The sequence below is a fragment of the Cololabis saira genome, chromosome 16 (genome assembly GCF_033807715.1).
Source record: "Cololabis saira isolate AMF1-May2022 chromosome 16, fColSai1.1, whole genome shotgun sequence".
Taxonomy (NCBI): Eukaryota; Metazoa; Chordata; class Actinopteri; order Beloniformes; family Belonidae; genus Cololabis; species Cololabis saira.
Window position 1 is genome coordinate 16,358,500 of NC_084602.1, and position 18,465 is coordinate 16,376,964.

Here is an 18,465-nt window from a genome sequence, read left to right on the forward strand (position 1 = left end):
CTGCTGCAGTGAAGCAAAGTGTGTGAGTTTGAGTAGGAGAGCAGAGCCGTGGAGGAGAAGACACCGGCACATCCAGCAGCAGATCCAGCAGCAGCAGATCCAGCAGCAGATCCAGCAGCAGATCCAGCAGCAGCAGATCCAGCAGCAGATCCAGGAGACGCACCGGGGAATGTGTGGGACGCGCCGGGCCGGCGCGCCGTGCACAGCTCTGTCTGAAGGTAAACACGCATGGATGGATTCATTATGATCTAAAGACTAAGAAAAGAAAAGATGATTCAGAAAGTGTCCGGTCGTGTAGCTGCGGGAACAACATGCGTGCTGACGGAAACTTTGACAGGTTTTTCCATCCGGTTATTCAAAATAAATGTTTGCTTACAGTTTGGCAGTCGTCCAGTGTTTTTTTTTTTTTTACTGGGACGGTCTTCCTAATTCAGAATAGCCGACAACTATCTATAATATAACAGTTTTTCCTTTTTCTTCACCTCCTGCAGCATTGGTCTTTGCGCGCCGCTTCACCTGTTATAATAAGGACAAGTGCCGCGGTGCGCGTCGGCTCTGTCTCTGACTGTCATCCCGATTACGGTAAACCCTTTTAAGGGGCATTACAGCTTTTCTCAAGCCCGCCGGCGTTTACACTCAGTTGGGATTTTCTTTTCCTTTAATTATAATTTGTGAAGGATAACGGTGGCGCACTGATGCTGCAGCGGAGCCCCGTCCGCCGCGCATGCGCACTGGCCTCCCCCGAGCAGGACGCCTGGCCGGCCGGCGTCATTACCAGCACCAAGAAAGCCGATTCATCCCCGTCAGGATTTCACGCCTGCAACGTGGTCACATACGCGTTCTGCAGAAAGTCGTTTCCATCCGGGCTCTTGGATGCTTAGATTTCGATTAATGCCATATAAGGCCTGCAGTTCATTATCATTTGGGGTGAGATAATCCCTGCTGCCTGCTTCTGTAGACCATATCCCCCCTCAGCCTATTTATAGTCCATGCAACAGCCTCCACAGCAAGGAATCCCAAAATGACCCTGTAAGAGAAACATGACTAAAAACTGTGGTTACAAGAAATCTCCATTTCTGTTCTGCTTCTTCAACTTATTTAACTAATTTTAAACCAACAGAATGTTGCAATGGGGCTATAAATGCTTAAAGTCGATTTTTCTTACCAAATAATCAGTTAACCTTAGAAAAGGATTAAGGCAAACATGCTCATGCCACAAACATTTAAATCATGCATCCTCAAATATTAATAAAGCCTTGGTTTAGTGCTTAGTGAATTAGCCTCAAATGTAAGCCCTGGCAACTCTGCTGGCTGGTAATCGCCAAGAATTTGCAGGTTGGAACTGTAACGATCAATCTGAAATAAATCAGAGGTGGCAAAAGTCATTAAAGGCAGTGTAGGTGACTTTTGGATGGTGTGTGTTTGTTGATATTTAAAGGAAAAGATCGACGAAATTGTCATGAGCCCCTGTCAGTGACTGACTGGAGCAATGTTGGTTAGGTTTTTTTCTTCTTCTTCCGTGGTGAACTCATGAGGGACAGATTGTGAGGAGATATTCGCTGAATGAGACAAAACAAGTTCTGGGTTAAAGATTACCTTCTTTTGAATGATTAGCCAGAGATAAATGAAGCGTTTTGTTTTTTCGCTGTTAAATGTTAAATGATGTTGGACATCCTATTACATATTTTGCTGTGTCATTATTTATCTAACAAAAACCTACACTAATTGTAGAAACAATATCAAGACCTCCTAAACACAATGCCAAGGGGAAACGATATCACCAATGATCTCAGAGAAAGCAACTGTTGCTGCCCATCAATATGGGAAAAGGTTATTAAGACCTTCGTTCATAAAGCTGGGTGAAAACTGAACACTGCATAAGCTCGAACACCTCAAACCCAACTGTTAAGCACGGCGGTGGAAGGATGGCGATATCTGCTTTTTTTTTCTTTTTCTCAGCTGCTGCAGGACCTCGACACCGTGCATACATTTAGTCAATAACTATTAACTCATCTGTTTACCAAAGAAAATTGTAGAGTCGGATGCGTAACAGGAAAATGATCCCAAATCTACAAATTGACAGCTGATGAAAGGAAAGACTCAACATTTTCCCACGTACGAGTCAAAATCCGAAACTCTAGAAGTTCTGCATGAAAGAGTGTCGTCAGACCTGACACGCAACAAAAATGTAAGCGAGAGGGACGAAATCCCTCCGCAGCATCGTGAGACTGATGATGTCAACAGACAATTACTTCAGGTAATTGCTTCAGAACTGCTATTCAATCCGTTCGTTTAAGTAATGATGCCGTTGAATATGGTTCTTATATATTATTTTTTTTTTGCCATCTGTTCTCACTGTCAAACCTTTGCACCACATCTAGCATCAGTCATGCATCGCCAGTGATGGATCATAATGCTTCTTTGGCTGTTTGTAAATCTGCCTTGTCTGTGTTGCTCCTAGATTTCTAATCTGCAGGGTTTGACCTACATGTTATTGGGGACAAAGGACTCGGCTTCAGTTTCTTAGGGTCCGCAAAGAGCTTAAGGGTTGTAAATGGTGTCAGTGAACGAGTGCTTGTGCATAAACGTCACCGTTTATGCACAAGGAGATGGACAGATGGGAGAGATGATCTGCAGGACGGAGGAGAAACTACGTTACGGAGAAGGGGAGGCATCGTGGAAGATTTCGCCTTCTTGAGTTTAACAGATTAAAAGTCGGGGCAGTCTGCAGCATCTAATTTGTTGTTTTGTTTGCGTTCTGTTCACGAAAGGTTTTGTTCGTTAAAACCACTTCCCGCTTGGCCAAACGGCTTTGGAAATCTTAGCTGTAGAGAAGAGAAAGGAGTGAGGATTTCAACTCTTTTCAGTTTCGTGAGGACAAACGAGTGCAGCACGGATGTAGGAGTCTAGATCGACGAGGAAGTGAGGCGAGGTGAGGTGATTCACAAAACTAACATTAATGGAAAAAAGATCTTGGAGGAGGAAAAACGCACACACAACAGTTTTGCCATATTTCTGTGGGACCATTTGAGGCGACTCGGTAAACTTTTGATATCTGAAGTGCCTTTAATGTTAGATGACAAAATAAAGCGTAAAATATCAAATAATCTGGGTGAAGTGCACATTTTCAAGACATTGTTTTGCAACATCCATCCATCCATCCATCCATCCATCCATCCATCCATCCATCCATCCATCCATCCATCCATCCATCCATCCATCCATCCATCCATCCATCCATCCATCCATCCAAGGGTTGGTCACATGGGCAGCAGCCTTAGCATCAAGGCCCAGACGAGTGATGGGCATTTTCAGAAATTAACTTTTATCGTTTATTGGATGATATACGATGAGTTATCGATTAATCTTTATTATTTTCATGAACATTAAACAGATATTAATCATGTTGTTTAAACAAAGGAAAACAAGCTTAACTAAGGCAGCGGAGCCAGAAGTTGCAAGCTAAACCTCCGAACATTAAAATTCATAAGCCAGGTTCGACATTAACAACGTAACTCAAGCTTCTGCATAATGCCCAAACCCTAACCCCAACCTCCATCTCCCTGGCCACCTCCTCCAGCCCTTCAGGGGCAATGCCAAGGTCTTCCCAAGCAAGCCAAGGCCAGCGTGTCCCGGGTCGTCCCCGGGGGGGAGAGTCCAGGAGGCATCCTAACCAGATGAGTGCAGGAAACTCAACTCTGGGCAGCTCTTGAATGACTGAACCTCTCACCTACACAAGATGTACAACCTCTTCTCATTGATCAATCATGCTCCCGATCTGGATACCTGACTTCGAGGTCCACACCAGCTCATTTGAACTCATCAGAACATCGAGGGTCCTCGCCTTCTCTTTACACAAGACCATCTCAGTCGAGACTGTTCCCCTACAAGGTTCCACGGTGGAACAAGCTACCGGTGGCCACAATCAAGAAGCTCTTGAAAACTCCTGTATTTGAGGAAGCACTTGACTCCCAACCTGTCAGTATTCCTGTCAGAAAAGGTTGGTTAGGGTAAAAAGAGCTATTATAGTTACATGGTCATCCTCCTGAAGCTCTAGGCTGTTGGGAAAACCTCTAAAAACGATCTAAAACTTGGTTGATACTGAATTTGGTGTCCCTGAAAAGTGATATAACCTCTTTTGACCGCTTATCAGGTCACACGGAATCGTCGTCTGTACTTTAAACGCAGTATTTCCAAAATCTTCTTCCCTTTTGAATATGAAGCCCTTGAAGAGCAGCTCCGACCCCCCCGTGTTTTGCATAGATCCGTCCTCCCCCATCGCCTGGCGTCTCATGTTCAGCCTTTCACTTTGCGGATATCGAAAATGTGCCGACCATAAAGTTATATGAGCCTCTGCTTGGGTCCAGGCTTTTAGTCTCAGCCCTCGTGGCCTCCTTCCAGCTCCATCAGAGCTCCGTCTTGTTTGTGATAATCGAATGTATGTCACAGGGGGAATGTATGAATTTAGGCTGTGGAGGGAGGAGGGAAAAGTTCACAGGATTTCTTAAGTCATTGAATTAAATCAGGTCAGTTCGTTCAAAGAAAGCTCCGGAGTCCCGTAGTATATTGAAAACACGAGTGTTTACTGATAAAAGCTTGATCGAAGAGTTTATTTGTTGTGCCACTTCAGGTTGTCAGGGCAACCATCAGGGTGCAAATGTCACCAGTTAGAAACCGGATTTGTCCTCTGAACAAGCCTCAAATGTGTCGCAGGATCTTCGCCTCTCCTGTAATCGGTAACTGAGGGACAAATACAGTAAATGTTAGATATAAGAATATATAAGATATAAGAAGATAACACAAGATATAAGAAACCTTTGCTTATTAGTCTCTTTTATTTCTTGAACCAGAAAGTTTGAGCAGCTTTTGAACTTACCCACGGAGAAGTTTTCTGTTGAAGTTACCTATAAGTTTGATTTATGACAACAATAAATACATAAATAAATGAAACCTTTTACCTGCACCCAATTTCAAGAGGTTTTGCCGTAAACTGTTAATCCAAGGAAATGAGGAGGAAAAATCAGTGACATCTTTTGGTTAAACACAGCAGCAGTTTTGTACCAAACCTGCGTGTGTGATCACATCTCAACAAAACCAGTTCACGATTTTTGTAGAATGACTTAAAGGGCAGCACTTTTTATACAACCTGTGCAACACAATTACACAATCGCACACATAAATATGCTAATACACACTACCAGTATCTTAACAAAAGCGCTCAAATGTTGGAAAACCTGAAGAACGACAATTACAATACATAAAACCCAAATAAACAGATACGTTTAAGATTAAGATATCATTATTATTTAAATAGGTAAATGAATGGTTCGATTATAAATAAAATAAATGCATTTCAAAATAAATACACTAGTAAACGGATAAATAAAAGATGTAGGCGGAGTTTAAGAGATATTTCTGTCTGCACTTCTGTTAGCTGAGACGGAAACAAGACTGGGAAGTGAAATTAAACTAACACTTTTGTTCAGTAAGGACTTTGCACCATGACCAGACTGGAAAATCTGAGGCAGACATGCAAAAACTGCAAAAGAAATACATTTATTAAAATGCGTACGTGTAGTGTCGCCCTCTTGAGGTGTGACATAAGTGGATAGACTTAATAATAAAACTTGGTTTAGCATCCTTTGTGCCTTCTGGGCCGACCAGGCACGGTGGAGTCTGAGTACACGTAACAGTTCAAAAACACATTCTTTTTAAAATATGAAATAATGTGCTCAGCTGGGTTTGTATTCACAGCTCAGAAGTCTAGACAGTGCACCGTCAATCAAAAGACCACATCCCTAATTATACATACATTTGTTACTCCGTATAATTTTCTGATGTGGGACAAAAAAAAAGGTTTAACTCTCGTGCTGTTATCATGGACGTGAAATCCACCAAATCTGTTCTTTGAATCAGGCTGTAAATGTGTTTTATTTCTACTGCAGAACTGAACATTTTAACTTCCGCATCAGTGGAGTCAGCGCCCCCTCTGGCCAGTCGAGGAACTGCAATGTCCTCCGCTTCCTATCTATCTATCTATCTATCTATCTATCTATCTATCTATCTATCTATCTATCTATCTATCTATCTATCTATCTATCTATCTATCTATCTATCTATCTATCTATCTATCTATCTATCTATCTATCTATCTATCTATCTATCTATCTATCTATCTATCTATCTATCTATCTATCTATCTATCTATCTATAACTTATCATATAACTTATTATAACTTATTCAATCATACCCCTTCTCCATTATTTCATACACTTTACATCCATCCGGTGCTTTGAGTCTTGTGAGTCACTGTAATTAAATAAAAGAGAAAGAACGAGCAGCGAAGAACAGGCCCAACTATACTGGCCGTGAAGTAGAGGACAGGAAACTGGCTCTGAAAGAAAATCAAACAAATGATCCACTCACGGGGCTCTCACAGAGACATGAAAGACATGCACGCTCAGCCTGACGTGCACGTGGAAGCGGAGGTTACATTATTCAGGCTGCAAAAACAAAATAAAACATAGAAAATCAGACAAAACATCACGATTGTACAGTTTACTTGGAGCTTAAAGTGCTCTAAAGATGTTTAGATGTGTGTTTGTGGTTTGAGGGACGTATGAAACTCAGGCCGTAGTCATCCGTTTATAAATACCTGCTTATAGATTTTGTGTGCGCGGATGTGGCCTGTTTTCACTCGGCTGTCGTCGGGCTGTTGGCAGGAGATACGCAATGTTCACCTGAATAGGAATGATCCCGTCGGCTGGACCTTTCGTTCGTAAGTGGCCCTGCATCTCCCGCTATCTTATACACACCCGGAGAGGAGCGATGGGATGCCGCTTTGGGCCGAGAGCCAACTTTCCCCTTTCAGAGGTAAACCATCCATCTTTTGCAATTGATCAGGATCAGTTTATTCTGCAAGGTTCTCCCACTTCACCCCCCCGGCACTCGCCAGTCTTTCCACCTCAAGCCTCGTCACTCTAAACCTCCAGCACGTCGTGCGTTTCTACGAGTCACCTTGGTCGCTGGCTCTTAGCCGCATCGGTTTCTCCTGGAAATGCTTCACTGCAGCTTTCCAAAGTGACCTTCCAAAAAAATCTGCATCGGCCTGCGATCTGCGGCACAGACTGAGCCCGAGCCACAGCGGTTGCAGGATATAAGCTGAGGTTCGGATGTGCTGCGAGGTCCTCGGTCTGTGATGTATCTGCTGCAAAGACATCGCTTTTAATTGATCTCGCCTCACTGATACGTTTTGTGTCACATTGTGTGTTTTTTGTCTCCATCGTTGTGCTTAGTTTGTGGTTGTTTTTTGTTACCTGCTATCCAAGAGCTTGTTCTCTCCCTGTTTCTTTTTAAAATGACGCAGCCAGAATCTATCAGCAGTTCAGACTTCCCCTTCTCTCTTTTCAGAGAGCGCCCGGCCTGTTTCTGTGTCTCCCCGCCGTCCCCAGGCTTTCAAATCCAGGCAGCTCAGTCAGATCTGCCGTGGCGATCACCGTGAAGCTGTGTGGCTCTGCGGCAGGGTTCAGTAGAGAGGGGGGGGATCAATACCCCCGGCTGATGACAGGGCTGGTGGGTGAGGGGTCTGGCTGGATATCCAGCAGCAGCTGCAACAACAGCAGAATGAAATACCCAGCAGCGTGTGAACCGTGTGACGCTCTGGCAGCGAGTCAATGAGACATGCTGCTGACGCTGTCCATCCATCCATCCATCCATCCATCCATCCATCCATCCATCCATCCATCCATCCATCCATCCATCCATCCATCCATCCATCCATCCATCCATCCATCCATCCATCCATCCATCCATCCATCCATCCATCCATCCATCATCTGTCCATCCATCCATCCATCCGTCCATCCATGCATCCGTCCGTCCATCATCCATCCATCCATCCATCCATCCATCCATCCATCCATCCATCCATCCATCCATCATCTGTCCATCCATCCATCCATCCGTCCATCCATGCATCCGTCCGTCCATCATCCATCCATCCATCCGTCCGTCAGTCCGTCCGTCCATCCCTCATCTGTCCATCCATGCATCCGTCCGTCCATCATCCATCCATCCATCCATCCATCCATCCATCCATCCTTCCATCCATCCATCCATCATCCGTCCATCCATCCATCCGTCCATCCATCCATCCATCCATCCATCCATCCATCCATCCATCCATCCGTCCGTCCATCCATCCATCCATCCATCCATCCATCCATCCATCCATCCATCCATCCGTCCGTCCGTCCATCCATCCATCCATCCATCCATCCATCCGTCCGTCCGTCCGTCCGTCCGTCCATCCATCCATCCATCCATCCATCCATCCATCCATCCATCCATCCATCCATCCATCCATCCATCCATCCATCCATCCATCCATCCATCCATCCATCCATCCATCCATCCATCCATCCATCCATCCATCCATCCGTCCGTCCATCCGTCCATCATCCATCCATGCATCCATTGAAAATGATGATGAAGAGTTCGTACTGGGTAGAAAGAATCTCTGTGGGATCATCTCTGGGGGGCCCTGGCAGAAGTTCAACGTGGAGGCGTAAGCCCCGCTCAAGTCTGAACGACGTCAGCCGACCAACTTATTTGATGGTGGGTGGATCCGTTCTTGTTGAAACCAGATAGATGTTGATCACAAACCACCACAAGCCCAACAAAAACCTGTTTCTGATGCCAAGTTGCATTTGAGGACAAAAGCACTACCTTTGGAGGAACCTTGTCCTGACCTCCTCACCGGTGACTTTTTTTTTTTTTTGGCTCATTTAATAAAGTCAATTCATTTCAGATGTTATTAACTTGTCAGGAGGTATCACAAGCTTACAACTTCTTAAAACTGTAAGAAATTGGCTGGTACATGATTTTTCTCATAGTGTGGGAGTAAAAGATCTTGTTGTATCCAGCTGGATAAGTGCTGGTCAGACTGCTGAGAGTCCAGTTGGACACAGGTGCTGCCATGCTAGTGGTAAATATTTATTTTTGTTCCCTTCCCACCCAACACAGTCCTTTATACAAGAAAACTATTCCTTAAAATACACCATCATGCGATCATCTTATCATAAGTGCATGCAGCTTACTCAGTGCTGAGTCCTGCAAAGAGCTGGATCTTCTAACTCATTCTGATGAGAAGTGAAGTTTACTAGATGCAGAAATGCTCCTTAAAGAGCTGAGTCTTTAGCTTGCTCTTAAAAGTAGGTACAGACCCTGCAGATTGGACAGTTTGGTAGGTTGTTCCACCATCGGGGAACAATGGAGGAGACGAATCTGGTTACTGATTTCACACCACGTTGTGGTGGAAGCACCAGGCGTCTTTCACTGGCTGAGCAGAGCTGTGGAGGGGGAGTAGCTCCGGATGAAGGAGTGAAGGTAGGCAGGAAACGTTTGGGTAATTGTTTGGTAGCCAGAAGCAGAGCTTTGAACTTGATGTTGCAACTGGAAGCCAGTGCAGGGAGATGAGCAGCAGAGTGACATGAGCTCTCTTAGGTTGGTTGAAGACCAGACATGCTGCTGCATTCTGGGTAATCTGCAGAGGTCTATCTGAGGATGTAGGACCAACAAGGAATTACAGTAGCCAATGCATGACATGACCAGAGCCTGAACCAGGAGCTGTGTCCTATGTTCTGTCAGGTAGGGTCTGATTTTCCTGATGTTGTAAAGAGCAAATCAACAAGACCGGGAAACTGAGGCAAATGTCACTTTTTTTTGGGTCAAAACCTGCAACCATGAGCAGTTAAAGTTGCTCAAATGTCCAGCTGCACCAGCTTTGCCTCAGTTAAGACAGAATCAGTTGTTTATGGAATATTAAAAGAGATAAAAGGAGGAAAATCAAACAAGATAACAAACAAAGCACATAAAGGCGAGTCCCGCGTGGCACAGCAGAGACTCGTCTTTATGTGCGCTCAGACCGAGCAGATCGATGGTCTCCTTGGCAGCTGGTCAGCTGTCGGACAGCTTGATAGTGTTGTTACATCATCTCTCTTCTCCTTCTTGTGTCAAGTACCAACAGTCACAAATGCCGATATTTGGACGATGATGGTGTTTTTGTCATTTCATAAATCACCACTGAGCTGATGTCTGGAGCCCGTGTCACCGAAGTCAGCGTTTTATCTCTGGAGATGCTTCGCCAGGCCTTCAGTGGAGCCTCCTTCAGTCGCTGCTCATTTCTGGTTCTTTTTGTCTCCAGGAACTGAAAAGCTGCTCCATCTGGTCCAGATCGGGCGACTACCGTAAAACAAAAAAAATAATGGCCAAGTCCCAATTATCCGCCGGGTGTGGCAAAATATTTTTTATACTAAACGCCCTTCCCAAATAAAGGCCGGGACAAACATTGTTTTTCTGGTTGCCAAAAAAATATTCTACCGTATGCAAATATAGCCTACCTAAACACAAACTAATAACCTTAAAGGAATTGAAAAATTTTAGAGGGACCACATGATGATGTGTTATGAAGCTTGTGTATCAAAGAGAAAGGCATTCCAGCACCATGGCCAGCAACACGGCTCCTCACAAGAAATATGATGTTCAATTTAAGTTAATGTAGTTTGATATGCAGAGAAAAATAGTGGAGAAGTAGCGGCCAAAGAATTCAGTGTGGACAACAAAAGAGTGAGAGAGTGGGAAAAAAGAAAAACTCCTAGAGTTAGCTATGGAAAACAGCAAGCGTGGTTGCATGGTGGAGGGAGAAAAAAGCTAGAGGCTAAAGTCGTAGCTTGGATACTTCACAAGCGTGCCAGACACCAGCGTGTGTCGCGGAAGATGATACGAGTATTGGGCGAAGAGTTGTATCAGACCTCCACGAATGGCCACTGTGGTCATGTTGTAGCCCAGTTTTAGCTTGGCCTTCGTTGTGTTTATGCAGTTTTTCAGCTCCTTCACTTTCGGACTTCCCATCGGTAACCCCGGTCGAACAGCTGCCAAATAAAGGTTTAATAATACATTAACACATCAAGCCGATGTCGCTGAATGTCAGTCCACTTTATCCGCTGATTCATCGTCGCCTTCATTTGGGAGATTTAGCTTTAGTCTGGCCCGAATTATTTTCCTCTTCAATTCAAAGTATTAGTCTGGTTCAAGTCTTGGCCTACCGACAGCTGAAGATGGACGTAAAAGCAATCAGAGAAACAAGCCGTGTGACGCAGGCAGTGACTAGGGTTGCCACCCGTCCCGTAAAATACGGAATTGTCCTTTATTCGAGAAAAAAATGTTGCGTCCCTTATTGAACTAATACGGGACACGATTTGTACCATATTTTCATTAACTTTTACACCATATTCTAGTTGAATTATTGAAATAAATGAACCTTTACACCATATTCTAGTTGAATTATTGAAATAAATTAACTTTTACACCATATTCTAGTTGAATTATTGAAATAAATTAACTTTTACACCATATTCTAGTTGAATTATTGAAATAACTTAACTTTTACACCATATTCTAGTTGAATTATTGAAATAAATTAACTTTTACACCATATTCTAGTTGAATTATTGAAATAAATTAACTTTTACACCATATTCTAGTTGAATTATTGAAATAAATTAACTTTTACACCATATTCTAGTTGAATTATTGAAATAAATTAACTTTTACACCATATTCTAGTTGAATTATTGAAATAAATTAACTTTTACACCATATTCTTCACCTGTAGGCTATATTACATTTGGGCTGATGTGGACATACATAGCATAGGAGGCTATTTCAGTTGCTAGTATGGTTGTCTGTCTGTACAGTCATGCAAGTTCAATGCTATTAAAGCACTTTAAACTTTAAATCAAAGCATTTAGTTTTTTCATATAAAATAAACACATTTTTATTCAGTTTAGAAGTTTTGGGGCTTTTTTTTTGGCTCCTTCGCTGCTGAAATCAGGGCGTCCCTTATTTCTATTTCTGAAAGGTGGCAACCCTAGCAGTGACAGACGAGTGTCATCATCAAGAAAAACATACTACATCAAACAAGTTTAGATGATTTGATTTAGTCGCGACAGTAAGAGTCAGCCTCACCAGCTTTGATGGACCAGACGCCTCATCATCGGGGATCTAACGTAACAAATCCACTTCCAGCACCCCTGTTTCTCAGCACCAGGCCTCAGCATTACTCTCACGTTTGAAAAATACTGTTTGAGCCAGTCCTCGTTACATAAATGAGGGGGAGCGTTTCCCAGGAAACCCGTGAATAGATGGACGTGAGGGGTTTAGGGAGGTCAGTCGGTCCACCGCCGTGGCCCAGTTCCTCACACGAATCCCTTGTTCTGCATTTGGCAGAAAATGAACTAATCCCCAGGGACTTTCTCCAGGGGGCCCTAGGCAACCTTTGAAGGCAAAGAGTAGAAAAAATAAATCAGCTTTTGTTCTTCAGACGAGCTTTTGTGCCGGCGGCCTCTCTCGGAGCCTCCACGCTACGGTTCTGATACGTTGCATAACGATCGCTGCTAGGTGGCGGTTTCCTCTGTAGGCTTTGTGTTGTAAACTTCTTTTTTACCCGCCCGGTCTTGTTATCGGATACGTGCTCTTTGAACTTGTTGGTTGCGACGCTGCTCGCCTTCAGCGTGTTTTTATTGGAAACAAAGTGGGATAAATAGAGTAGCGGGAGGATCAGACGCCGCGTGGGCCCTCTGAAACCTGACACCAAAGCACAAACGGTGTCTCAGGCTGCAGGAGTCGGGCAGGGGGGACATGATGTAAGCAGTCAGATGATAAAGCTATACCTTACATAAGAACCCCCCCCCACTAAGTCAGTAAATAGCATCAACTGAAAGAAGGCGATAGAGTTTAAGTGCTTCGTAGCCCTCCAGTCCTTAATTTAATCTTTTGATGTCAGCGTCGTTTCGTTGCCTTATCCTTAATTTAGCTACGGCTTAGCATCATATGTAATTAAATGTGTAATCCTCAAGACTGATTTGGCGAGAAGAGCCGCCGTTGCAAACTCCGTCATCTCTGCGAGAGAGAGAGGCTCGGAGATATGAGATGTGATGTCGTTTTAAAACGGAGAATACATGTTTTACTTTCCAGTTAATCGCATCAAGCATATTGTTTAGTGATCAAAACAATCAAAGAGTATAACTTTTTCACTGCGCTGTTACTTGCAAAAAAGAAGCGAAAGGGAGAGAGAGAAGAAAAAAATCAGGTTGGCAAATACTAAGTACCCCCTTACTGCGTCCAGAGGATTTAAGACAGATTGGTAACCAGCCCTTGATAATCTGATCACAGGCACATAAAAGGAGACTTTCTGACTTATGGAGCATTCAGGTGTTTAACACAATGCTACAAGGGAAAAACGTAAGCAATAATCTTAGAGAAGCACTTGCTGCTGCACATGACTGCGGGAAATGGTTATAAAATGGTTTCCAAACAATTTAGGAGTTCAGTGCTCTTAGGAGGACCATCTGTGAGAAGGACAAAGACTGTGAGAAGAGTCTTTCTTTGAACGCTAGACTTCTGGACCAATGTCTAGCTCATTCTTACATCCCTCTCTCTATTTTCTCTCCTCAGATCTTCATCTTCTTACCATCGGCAGGAAGTCCGTGTGACAGCCAGAGGAGGAACGATGGTGTCCTCGGAGAGCCCATCACCCGTTCCCCTCACCGCTCTCTCGCGCTGGTACCTCTACGCCATTCACGGCTACTTCTGTGAGGTGATGTTCACGGCAGCCTGGGAGTTCGTCGTCAACTGCAACTGGAAGTTCCCGGGCGTGACCAGCGTGTGGGCGCTCTTCATCTACGGCACCTGCATCCTCATCGTGGAGCGGATGTACCTGCAGCTGCGCGGCCGCTGCGCCGTGCTGCCGCGCTGCATCATCTACACCCTGTGGACGTACCTGTGGGAGTTCGGCACGGGGCTGCTGCTGCGCCAGTTCAACGCCTGCCCCTGGGACTACTCGCAGTTCCGCTACAACTTCATGGGGCTGATCACGGCCGAGTACGCCGTGCCGTGGTTCTGCGCCTCCTTCATCGTAGAGCGCTTCGTCATCCGCAAAACCCTGAGGCTGCGCTTCCACCAGGGGCCCGAGGACGGCTGGTCCTGCGGCGGCAGTGATTTAAATGGCTACCTTAAGGGGGAATGAGCCATGGACCCGGAACAGCGTGTTCCTTCACACGCAGTCCTCCCCGGCAAGGTCGCGGGGCGAGGACGGACTCGTAACAGCTAGAAAACAAACTGGGGCTTCGAACGCCAAACGTCCACCCCCACTCCCTTCTCCACGCGGGGAACAGAAGAACCACAAAGGGCCAGAACTAAACCTTAAACTCCGTCCGCCCCACATACTCCGAATAGCAAAGGATGAAAATAAAAACAGCCTCATAAACGTAAATATTAACAGAACCTTTACAGAATTCCGTAAAGTGCAATATTCCCGAAGAATGAATATAAAATAGCTGCAGTCATATTTAAAACGCATATTGTCATTTAGAAAAACTCTATACTATACTAACGTAGTTAGAAAAGTCCTTTAAAGTTGCAGTGCGTGGTGACGTGTGGGGGAGGGGTTGGGGGCGTGGCCTACTGGCTCAAATGCAATGTAAATAAGTTTTTTATTCATGCAGAATGAAAAACAGCCGCGGTTTTATTTTGTTTCATGTCCCTCCACCGCGTTGCCACATTACTACGGTAGCTCAGAAGGGACAAAGAGCCAGGTTGAAAATGTCAAAACTTGAAAACAGTTCTTACTTTCTAACATTTGTTTTTGTTTTTTTGTTAAGCCGGTTTTTGTTTGTTTGTTTTTGTTTTTTTTGTTCCCTTGAAAAGAAGTGTTTTGGTGCATGAAGAGCACCGTAAAGGCGTAATTTAATGAGTCTCTACGTCCAACACGGTGGACGTCTGATAGCACCGTTATGTCTGTCCACCAAGCAGCGTTTCTCAGCGTTTCTCAGATTTTTCTTTCTTTTCTTTTTTTTGTTTTTGTTTGTGGAGCTGGTCGATACCTATAAAAGCCTGGAGAAAATGCATGAGAATAAATAGTCTTCCAATATAGTGCGTTTGAATCAGTTTATTTCAAAGCTGATAGGACAGAGAGCCTGAGCGTCTGCTGAGTCTGGTGCATGCGTGAAGACGACTGCAGCTCTGGAGGTCGGGCTGCTCAGCCGGCGATCTGGGCGGGTTCCCACTTCTGAACAGCATGTTGAAGAGTTCTGGAGGCGGACACTGAACCCCTATCTGCTCCCGGGGAGCAGGACCATGGCCTTGCATGGCAGCCTCGGTACCATCAGTGTATTAAAGGCCAACGTGTGTGTGTGTGTGTATGTGTGTGTGCAATCGAATACGAGGGTGCTAAATCAATTCACCATAATTGCTCGGAGGCCTTTCTGTCAAGGGAACTGATCAGAATTACGTCTCATCTTGATTTCCTCCCTGCAGTTGGTCTGCATGTCCACTTGGAGTGCTGGGATTGGTTACGGTCGTTCTCGTTCACGGCAAAATGACACAACTTACCTCTGAAACACGTGTTTTTGAAAGCATGAGGGTGTTGCACACATCTGAGGTTTCTGGAGTCCAGGAACTAACCATTAGTGGGGAACGAACACTGAGGGAAGTGCAGCAACTTTCGGCGGGAATTTAGCGGAGTGTCCCTCACATTTCGCGTTTGCTGACCACTTCTTTTCTAAAGACATTTCAGGGATGGCGTGTTTGGGTTCTGATGAAATCATTCAATCACGCCTGCATGGATTTCTCCAAGCGAGCGAGACACATCTGACTTCCCTCCCTCTGGTAATGTGATGCGCAGCATTTCACAGTCACGTGAAAAAGAAAGTACAACCTCCATCCTTCCTATGGTTTTACACAATAGGACCAAATAAAGGTCTGGCCTTTAAAATGATGGACGTGCATTGCTGACGTCGTTCATCGAGCTGACGAAGCAGCGCGTGGCAGCCGGGTTCTGTCAATCAAAGAGTTTTGGCAGCGTTCACGTTAAAAATCTTGGCAGTACAACTGTAGAGCCTCTTTTATGTAAAAAAAAAAACACAAAAAAACTGTTTAGGTGTTGAGACCAAAAGACCTTTGGACCAGCTTCCTCGCGATGGATGAGGCCGCAGTGGAGCTGCCTGGCCTCGAACGCCTCACCTGAACCGTCACGCACGGTGGTGGACGGGGGATCATTTGGGTTTTGTAGCAAAGCGCGAAGCTTAGCCATCTGACGGCTGAAACTGTAAAAGGACAATTACACAAAAACATACCAGCAAGTGGTAGAATGACCGAAAGGGAAAAGATGCGTGGGAAGGCATGGGACTGGTGTAAAGAGTGTACTTTCTTATTACGTGACTACATATAAACTCTTCCAGTATTTAGGGCTGATTAAAAATGTTTCCACAACTCGAGTGGACTGAAGCAGATAGTGTGACCTTTATTGCTGTGGAGATGATGAACATATGCCCCCGCCCCCTCGTTTTGGTTCAGAAAGCTTTTCTTAAGCTTGGAGGAAAACATCCAGTCCTGAAGCAAAAAAAACCCGAACCATGTTTTCCTACAGTGTCACATTTCCTTTATCTCTAATATACTTTATTCGCTTAAAAGCAATACTACTGAAGCAACGATTACCCTCTCAGCGCCACGTTTTGACACTGGTATGCAGCTGATGTCTTTTATTTAGTTTCATTCCTTATTAAACATGCAAATCCAAGTGTATTCACTGCAATATCTGTGTGAGCGAGCATTCGATGAGCGTGTGCGTGGGCGTGTGAGACGGAGACGCTGTGGTCTCTTGAATATTTATGTGCATGTGCAGGACGTTTAAAACGGCTGGTGCTTTTAACTTTGATCATGCATGCTTAAAAACATCTCAAACTCAGATTGTATCCTGATGATTTTTAACCCCAGTGTAACTGCATTCATCGCTTTTGGTTTTAAAACAATAATAAACAAAAGAAATGTACAGGTTTCCAGTGAATTGACTGTACTGTAATTCAGTCATTTTAATAATGTTTTATCAAACTTTATTTTGTCATAAAATGTACATGTGTGCGTGGGTGTGTGTCTGAATGCTTTATTATTTCCTTTAATTGGTAAGATGGAGATGTTAAGCCAGTTAATAAATTAAAACAATATCTCATCTATTTGTGTGTTGTTTTTTTTTTGGTACAAGATGTTTTTTATTTAAAAAAAAAAAATCAGTCAGTACAAAAGTTTTTGTCTGTGTTTGTGTTTAAAATTGTGGTCAAAATCATTTTATTTTTACAGAGCCCCAGAGATGACATGGAGGAAAAAAGATATAATCTCTTTCCTCCATGTCATCTCTGGGGCTCCGTAGATTTTAAGTAGTTGTAGTGTATGTATATATATAAAGACCTCCGTGACCCTGCAAATGGATAAAGCGGGAATCGAAAATGGAAGGATATACATACATGGATATACCCCCTTAGCTGTTTCATAAGTTACAGCTGCTAAGACCTCGATGGATTTATCATCAGCAGGTGTCAATAAAAGCACAAGTTTTAGAAAACTTACTGGCCTCCAGCATTCAGGTGAGTTTTAACATGACTGTAGGGAAAGACATAAGCAATGGTCTTAGAGGAGGCTGCACATCCGTTTGGAAAAGGATATAAAACCATTTAAAAAACGATTTCGAGTTCGACAGTCTACTCGAGGAAACTTACCCCAGCAAATTTACCCCAAGTTCAGACCACAGATCTCAGAGAAACATGAAACAAAGCTAAGAGTTACATCTCAAACGCTGCACGCCAAGCTTGTTGATTGCTTAAAACACAACTGGAAGACTGAATGAACACAGTTTGTTCGGGAGCATTTTCTTAACCGCTTCCACCTATTCAGGGTCACAGGGGTCTGCTGGAGCCTATCCTGGCCGGCAGGTCACCTGTTCTTTGCAGCGGTGATGGACGTGTCATTATAATTTAAGTGTTCGATACTTGGAAAACAGGTTTAAACTCTTACGAGCAATAGAAATGTTCAGGTTACCTAATAGGCCACAGTGTCTGGTTTAGCCTGCAGTACCTAAATCCGGCCACACGATGGCGTCTTTTCAACACAAAAAGCTACCCTGGTGGAGGAACCTGAGGTCACAGGCTGACTCTGAGTCATCATCTGCAGTGAACAATGAGTTTGTCATGCAGCCTGTTCTTATGACTTGGCCTTCCAAAGAACAGCAGGGAGAAAGAAAAAAAAGGATTGGCTTAAAGTATAACTCTGCAAATGCAGGTTAGACTTTATAGAAGCCAGCATGTCCCTCATTACAGTCATGCATTTATGACATACTGCGTGTTCAGGATTACATAAGAGTAATAAAAGTCAAATCTGACAGATCTCTCTTTGCTTGAAGGAGGCTTCAACCTAAAAAGAGAGAGAGAGAGAGAAAGAAAATCTAACTCCTCCCTTTGGTGCTACCACACCTTGCATCAGGGCCTGAGAAAATGGGTCACTCAGCCCTCCCCTAAAGCAATGCCTGCTTACCTGCAAAAGGGTGTGTCGGCTCCACACACCTGCCTCGTTCGACA

The 18,465-nt window shown here is 44.2% G+C and overlaps 1 protein-coding gene across 1 annotated transcript; it reads left to right on the forward strand.

The window, feature by feature from the left end:
* On the forward strand, positions 1–17,037 carry tmem229b (transmembrane protein 229B). The gene is made up of 2 exons (XM_061743999.1): positions 1–218; positions 13,517–17,037. Exon 2 carries the CDS (start codon positions 13,572–13,574, stop codon positions 14,085–14,087), a length of 516 nt encoding a protein of 171 aa, XP_061599983.1. The 5' UTR covers positions 1–218; positions 13,517–13,571; the 3' UTR covers positions 14,088–17,037.
* Positions 17,038–18,465: the final 1,428 nt, after the last annotated feature.

Coding starts and splice junctions, on each gene's coding strand:
- tmem229b (XM_061743999.1), top strand. CDS start 13,572: ATGGTGTCCTCGGAGAGCCCATCACCCGTTCCCCTCACCGCTCTCTCG.